Source organism: Helianthus annuus, chromosome 11 (genome assembly GCF_002127325.2).
Source record: "Helianthus annuus cultivar XRQ/B chromosome 11, HanXRQr2.0-SUNRISE, whole genome shotgun sequence".
In the NCBI taxonomy this organism is placed as follows: domain Eukaryota; kingdom Viridiplantae; phylum Streptophyta; class Magnoliopsida; order Asterales; family Asteraceae; genus Helianthus; species Helianthus annuus.
Window position 1 is genome coordinate 162,110,647 of NC_035443.2, and position 7,093 is coordinate 162,117,739.

General features: G+C 45.6%; 1 protein-coding gene across 1 annotated transcript; it reads left to right on the plus strand.

The window, feature by feature from the left end:
- Positions 1-3,629: 3,629 nt before the first annotated feature.
- Positions 3,630-6,259, plus strand: LOC118484175. The gene is made up of 4 exons (XM_035980146.1): positions 3,630-3,960; positions 4,030-4,432; positions 4,877-6,092; positions 6,251-6,259. Exons 1-4 carry the CDS (start codon positions 3,630-3,632, stop codon positions 6,257-6,259), a joined length of 1,959 nt encoding a protein of 652 aa, XP_035836039.1.
- The last annotated feature ends 834 nt before the right edge of the window (positions 6,260-7,093 follow it).

Here is a 7,093-nt window from a genome sequence, read left to right on the forward strand (position 1 = left end):
CGCGAGCACATGACCTTGACCAGTCGCGCTACGCGACTGGTGTAACTGACACGCCTGATATGCTGGTCGACTAGGGTTTCATATAAATTGAATATTTTATCATCAACAACGATAAGACACGAATCAAGAACCCTAGGGCGAATTCCAGAGCAGATTTTGAAGGTTTTCGAGGCGTTCGAGCGTACAAGAATCATAGGATCGAAGCACGGAGCGTAGGAAAGAAGATAACTCGGGTCTTACCTCCCGTTTTTCACTATTTTCACGTTTTGTCACTTTAGTCATGAATTCTTGTTTTGAAACTGATTTGTTTTCGTTAGACATGATGTTTCTTGGCTAGATCTTCGTAACTACCTAGACTAGATGATGGTTTGATCATTGTTTTGGATCTTTTAATGGTTTTCATTTGTTTGATTATGGATTGATTTTTAAAGTAACGTGTTCTAGAATTTTTGACTTGGTGCACATGCGTATTTACCTTTGATTGTGGATTACTTGCTGTTTCACATAGATCTTAGTGACGGTCTTTATCACAACATAGGTCTGTGTTGATTATTTGCATCTTTGCGGGTTCGGGTAATCTTTGGGTAAATCGGCCGATAGCCTTAGAAACAGTAACTAAAATATAATTAGAAGTAAGTATTCTGCTTAGCTTGTCGCTGAGAGGCTCGAGTTAGTTATTAGGTCGCAGTGCAATATATAGCTAAATTAGATTTTGAGAGAAGTCGAGGTTAGTTCCCTAATTGCAGTTGTGTCTAGTAAGTCAAATCAGAACCTAGAACTGCCTTAGATTATCGCGCTGAGAGGTAGATAGTCATATTAGGGCACTTTTAGAATCGTTAGAGGACTGAGAGGAAATCTAACAGTCGGTAATCATAACAGCCTTGTAGGGTTTCCTAGGTTTCTTCCTGAGAAGGGTCGGGAAGTCTTAGCATTGAAATACCTTAAGGTTTAGTATTTAACGATCCCGGCTCCATACAACAATAAACCCGTTAAAAGTCCATTCGTTGTCAAACCGGATTCATGTCTAGGTAGTCTTTAATCTCATCTGAATCAAAACCCTAGATCTTCGTGCGTGCTTTAGTTAATTTTAATTTAATAGCAATTTTAGGATTTTAGCAAAACCCCCCCCCAAACACAATATTTGTTAGTCGTGTCAGTATTTAGTCTTAACTGAGTCGTTAACGTAATTCGTAGAGTCCTTGTGGGTTCGACATCCGGACTTACTTTTCTGTGCTAGAATTAACCGGTACACTTGCCGGTGAGTAGTTTAGTCTGGTTTAGGAGTCTAGATTTTTATTACTTGAGTCGTAATTTAGGGTAATTTTAGTTTAATTAGTTGAACTACTTTTTCCACGTCAAGTTTTTGGCGCCGTTGCCGGGGACTTCTTGACAATTGCGTTAACTGCTTTGTTTGGATTTCAACTGATTTCGTTACGTGCTTTTTGTGTGTTTGTGAGTCGTAGGAGTCCAAGTACTTTTAGTGTCTTTTTCATATTTCTTTGAGTCTTTTATTGGAGTTGACTTACTTGTTTTATTCTTGGTTTTGCAGTTCATGCCCCACACACGTTCGCAGGGACCAGTGAAGCCACCAATTGACAAGTCTTCCGTCTCCACACCAATCCCTCAGGTTCGAAAACCCCCAACTTCATCTTCAGCCCTTTCTGACTCTACACTTCCATCTAAACCACCGAACTTCGACTTTACCCCTAAGTCATCACCCCACAATTCCCCACCACCCTCCCGTCACCCTAGTCCACCACCAGTTCACCAAATGGCCGAAAACCAAACTGTCCACCAGCGTTCCACCGCGGGTTTTACCGCAAACTCACCCATCACCCTCCCTGAAATCACCAATGATAAGTCTTGGCAAATTCCTTCATACATCATGACTGCCATTAACAACTCTTGTCAGTTTCACGGTCGTGATGATGAAGACGCGCCAGCACATATCAACCGTCTCACCCGTCTGTGTAGCACCTTCGGTATCGAAGGTGTGAATCTTGATGCCCGTTATCTCCAAGTCTTCCCCTTTTCGCTTGCTGGCCGCGCAGCCACCTGGCTTGATTCGCAGCCGGCAGGTACTTACACCACTTGGGCTGGACTTAGAGATGCCTTCCTAGCTAAATATCCATTCCTTCAGAATGGAGCCTGACGAACCTTATCACTTAGCATGGGAGAGGTTTCAAACATTGCTCTCGCGTTGTTCCCAACATGGACTGTCGGATTGGGCCTTAGTAGAAAAATTTTATAATGGTCTTACCCCTGAGTGCAAGGCCCGATTCGACACATCCGCAGGAGGCCACCTAATGGGAAAGAAAACTGTGGCTGACTGCAACGACCTCTTTGAGAGCTTCGCTCATGCTGATATAGATCATAGTGCTACCGGCAGGAATTCCAATCCTGTGGTTACCTCCTCATCCTCTCGAGGAGTGAATCAAGTCGTTTCAGACTCAAAGGTAATATCTCAGCTTGACTATATCACCAAAGAGTTGCTAGAAATTAAGAAGAAGGTAGATAGATGCGAGGTTTGTAGAGGGGGACATGACACCATTGATTGCCCAACCATCACACTAGAGCAGGTCGAGTATTTAGCAGGTCAAAATAGGGGTCCAACTAACCCGTTCAACAATAGTAACTCTAATTGGCGTGCTAATAATTATCGCTCCTCAGGTAACCCCCCTGGTTTTCCGTCAGGTCAATACCAAAGTAGGGGGCCAGGTTTTTATTCTAGTGGGGGGTCGGGTCAAACAGGTCAATTTGCTAGTTCAGGTTCAGGTGGTCAGTTTAGGGGTGAGGGGTCAAACCAAGAGGTTCAACCCAAGAGTGAGGGGTCAGGGGGTAGTTTGTCTAGGATAGAGGACCTTCTTTCCCAATTATTGGTTAAGGACCAAGCTACCCAACGTACCTTAGAGGACCACGCCACTCTCCTAAAGAACAATCATTCTAGTTTCCTAGACCTTCAAAGACAAGTTGGGGATATTGCACGCCAGTTGCAAGAACGACCTCCCGGTCACTTTTCGGGCAACACAAAGCCCAACCCATCTGGTTCTTTGAAGGCAATTTCAACCCGTAGTGGTAGGACCTTAGGAGAGGTAGTGAGACCCGAGACCGTAGAGATAGAAGAGGAAGAGCCTGTAGATGAAGAGATTGAGATGGAGGCGCCCGGTAAAGTGCAACCTAGGTTAATCCCAGCAAGTACCGCACACACCGGAGCGCCCTCGAGTGAGAAGAGTGTAGGAAAGAAACCCGTCCAAGTTGTTCCTTCACCGACTGTTGATATTTCCCGTGCTCCTTTTCCGTCCCGCCTTAGAAATCAAACCTATTCCAAAGAGTACGGAAAATTTTTAGAAATCTTCAAGCAGCTTAGGATAAACCTTCCTTTCATAGAAGCCCTCCAGTCCATGCCCAAGTATGCAAAATTCCTTAAGGACCTTCTGAAGCGTAAGGATAGGTTAGGAGAGGTTTCCAACATCCCCCTTAGTGGAGGATGTTCAGCCGTAGTGTTGAACAAGGTTCCGGAGAAATTGACGGATCCGGGCCTTTTTACCATCCCGTGTTTGTTTGGGAGTGATACCGAGTGTAGGGCCCTAGCCGACCTAGGAGCGAGTATTAACTTGATGCCATATTCTATGTATGAGAGGTTAGGGCTAGGAGAGTTGTCACCTACACGCATGTCTTTGTCGCTAGCCGATAGGTCCATCAAGTATCCACGAGGTATCATAGAAAACCTTCTAGTCAAAGTGGATAAGTTTGTCTTCCCGGTAGACTTCGTAGTTCTTGACATGGAAGCCGACGAAAAGGTTCCCATCATTCTAGGACGCCCATTCTTGTGTACCGCCAAGGCCATCATCGATGTCTTCGACGGGAAAATCACACTTCAAGTCGGCGAGGAGAGGGTGACTTTCGAGATAGCACGCTCCATGGAACACCCTAGTAGTTCCGACGATCTTAGTAGTCCTTGTCATTCGGTCTATTTCATAGAGTCTTTCTTATCTTGTGTTGACCATTGCTTTGACTACATTAGTGGAGCCGACCTAGTCGAGAGTAGGATAGAGGAGGTAATTGAGAAGGTAGAGGAGAGTGTTAGTGAGAGTAAAGAGGTAGACGAGGACGAGTGGGTTCCCGAAGTGCTAGAATTGAGTGAAATAAAGAGTGAAAGTGAGAGTACACCCGTAGAGAAGCCCGCCCCTTTAGAGCTTAAAGTCCTCCCGTCCCACTTAGAGTATGCTTTCCTAGGTGAGGGGTCCGAGTTTCCCGTCATTATTTCGTCTAAGTTAGAGGAGGGAGAAAAGGGTAGACTCTTAGAGGTGTTGAGAGTGAATAGGGAAGCTATTGCATGGCGCCTTTCGGATATCAAGGGCATAAGCCCCGCCTATTGCACCCACCGAATCCTCATGGAAGATGACTATAAGCCGGTGGTGCAACCTCAAAGGCGCCTTAATCCGAACATGCAAGAGGTTGTTAAGAAAGAGGTTCTTAAGTTGTTAGATGCCGGGGTAATTTACCCCATTTCCGATTCACCATGGGTTAGCCCGACCCAAGTCGTCCCAAAAAAGGGTGGGATGACGGTGATCATGAATGAAAAGAACGGGTTAATCCCATCCCGTACCATTACCGGTTGGCGTGTATGCATAGATTATCGAAAATTAAACGACGCCACCCGGAAAGATCACTTCCCCTTACCATTCATTGACCAAATGTTGGAGCGTCTAGCGGGTCAACAATTCTATTGTTTTCTCGATGGATTTTCGGGTTATTTTCAGATCCCCATCGCCCCGGAGGATCAAGATAAAACGACATTCACATGCCCTTACGGCACTTATGCGTATCGCCGCATGCCTTTCGGGTTATGCAACGCTCCGGCTACCTTCCAAAGATGCATGGTTGCCATCTTCCAAGACATGCTTGAGACTTCCATGGAGGTCTTTATGGATGACTTCTCAGTTTATGGCACCACGTTCGACCAATGCCTTTCCAACCTAGATAGGATGCTTAAGAGATGCATAGAGACGAACCTTATGTTGAATTGGGAGAAGTGTCACTTTATGGTGACGGAGGGAATAGTGCTAGGACACAAGGTGTCGAGAGAGGGAATAGAGGTGGATAGGGCCAAGATAGATACCATAAGTAGATTGCCTCCACCTACTAGTGTTAAGTCCGTTAGGAGTTTCCTAGGTCATGCGGGCTTTTATAGGCGTTTCATAAAGGATTTTTCCAAAATCACACGCCCGATGACTAGGCTTTTAGAGAAGGATGTACCTTTTGTCTTCGACAAGGAGTGCATCAAGGCGTTTGACTTCTTGAAAGAGAAACTCGTTAGTGCCCCAATACTTGTGTCGCCCGATTGGAGCTTACCCTTTGAGCTCATGTGTGACGCAAGTGATTATGCCGTAGGTGCGGTCCTAGGTCAAAGAGTCGATAAACACTTTCATCCGATTTACTACGCGAGCAAAACTCTGAACGATGCTCAAGAGAACTATACCACAACGGAAAAGGAACTCTTAGCCGTAGTGTTTGCGTTTGACAAGTTTCGCTCATATCTCGTGCTTTCTAAAACCACCGTGTTCACCGATCACTCCGCTCTGCGCTTTCTTTTCCAAAAGAAAGATGCGAAGCCACGTCTTATTAGGTGGATTCTTTTGCTCTCCGAGTTCGATATAGAAATTAAGGATAAAAAGGGAGCGGAAAATGTGGCCGCCGACCACTTGTCACGGTTAGAGGACCCTAAGAGAGAGGAAGTTCGTGAGGATACCATAGGAGATACCTTTCCCCACGAAACCATAGATTTTGTGAGTGCCAAGGTAGAGGGTTTGCCATGGTTTTCGGATTTGGCAAATTATTTGGCAACCGGAGATCTTGTGAGGGGGATGTCGTTCCAACAAAAGAAAAAGCTTCTTAGGGAGGCTAGGAAGTACATATGGGATGATCCTTACCTCTTTAGGATAGGAGGAGATAGAGTGCTTAGGAGGTGTGTCGCTAAGGAGGAGGGTTTAGACATCCTTAGGCATGTGCATGAAGGTTTAACTGGGGGTCATCACGGAGCACATGTGACGGCACAAAAAGTTTTCGATAGTGGGTTTTATTGGCCGACGGTAGTTAAGGATGCCGTAGAGTTTGTTAGGACTTGTGATCGTTGCCAACGTACCGGCAACATCTCATCCAAGGATGAAATGCCTCAAAATCCAATCCAAGTATTGGAAGTCTTTGACGTTTGGGGCATTGATTTCATGGGACCTTTCCCGTCTTCTAGCGGGAATAGGTACATCCTCGTGGCCATTGACTACGTTTCTAAGTGGGTTGAAGCTCAAGCTTTGCCCACCAATGATGCCCGAGTGGTGGTGAGATTCCTCAAGAAGTTGTTTACACGTTTCGGGATACCTAAAGCTATAATAAGTGACCGTGGCACGCATTTTTGCAATTCCGCCATGGAAAAGGCACTTGCGCGTTACGGTGTCACTCATCGTCTTTCCACCGCATATCACCCGCAAACTAGTGGCCAAGTAGAGAATGCAAACCGAGGGGTGAAGAGAATCCTTGAGAAAACGGTAGGAAAAAGTAGGAAGGATTGGTCGGAAAAGCTCGACGACGCTTTGTGGGCATTCCGTACCGCCTATAAGACACCGTTAGGCACCACACCCTTTATGATCGTATATGGCAAAGCTTGCCATCTCCCGGTTGAATTAGAACATAGGGCGTTGTGGGCGTTGAAAACCGTGAACCTTGACCTTACCGAAGCCGCAAGGAGGAGATTCTTCCAAATTCACGAGTTGGAAGCTTTGAGGGATGCCGCATATGAAAGATCTTGGAGCATCAAGGAAAAATCAAAGGCATTGCATGATCGAAGGTTGCGAGGTTTGAAAGAGTTTAAGGTAGGTGACAAGGTACTCTTGTTCAATTCCCGTTTGAAATTGATAGCAGGTAAACTGAAATCGAGGTGGAATGGACCGTACGTGGTTAAACAAGTGTTTCCGTACGGCACGGTTGAGCTTTACGATGAAGTCGATAAGGGAGTTTGGAAGGTGAATGGCCACCGTTTGAAACATTACTTGGGAGGTCCAATTGATGCTACCGAAGAGGAAGAAATTCCTCTAGA

Excerpts from the sequence above, each read along its gene's own strand:
- LOC118484175 (XM_035980146.1), top strand. The coding sequence starts at position 3,630 with ATGTATGAGAGGTTAGGGCTAGGAGAGTTGTCACCTACACGCATGTCT. Across the intron at positions 3,961-4,029 it reads CGACGATCTTAGTAGTCCTT|CCGACCTAGTCGAGAGTAGG; the intron begins GTCATTCGGTCT and ends ACATTAGTGGAG. Across the intron at positions 4,433-4,876 it reads CCGGTGGTGCAACCTCAAAG|ATGCATGGTTGCCATCTTCC; the intron begins GCGCCTTAATCC and ends TACCTTCCAAAG.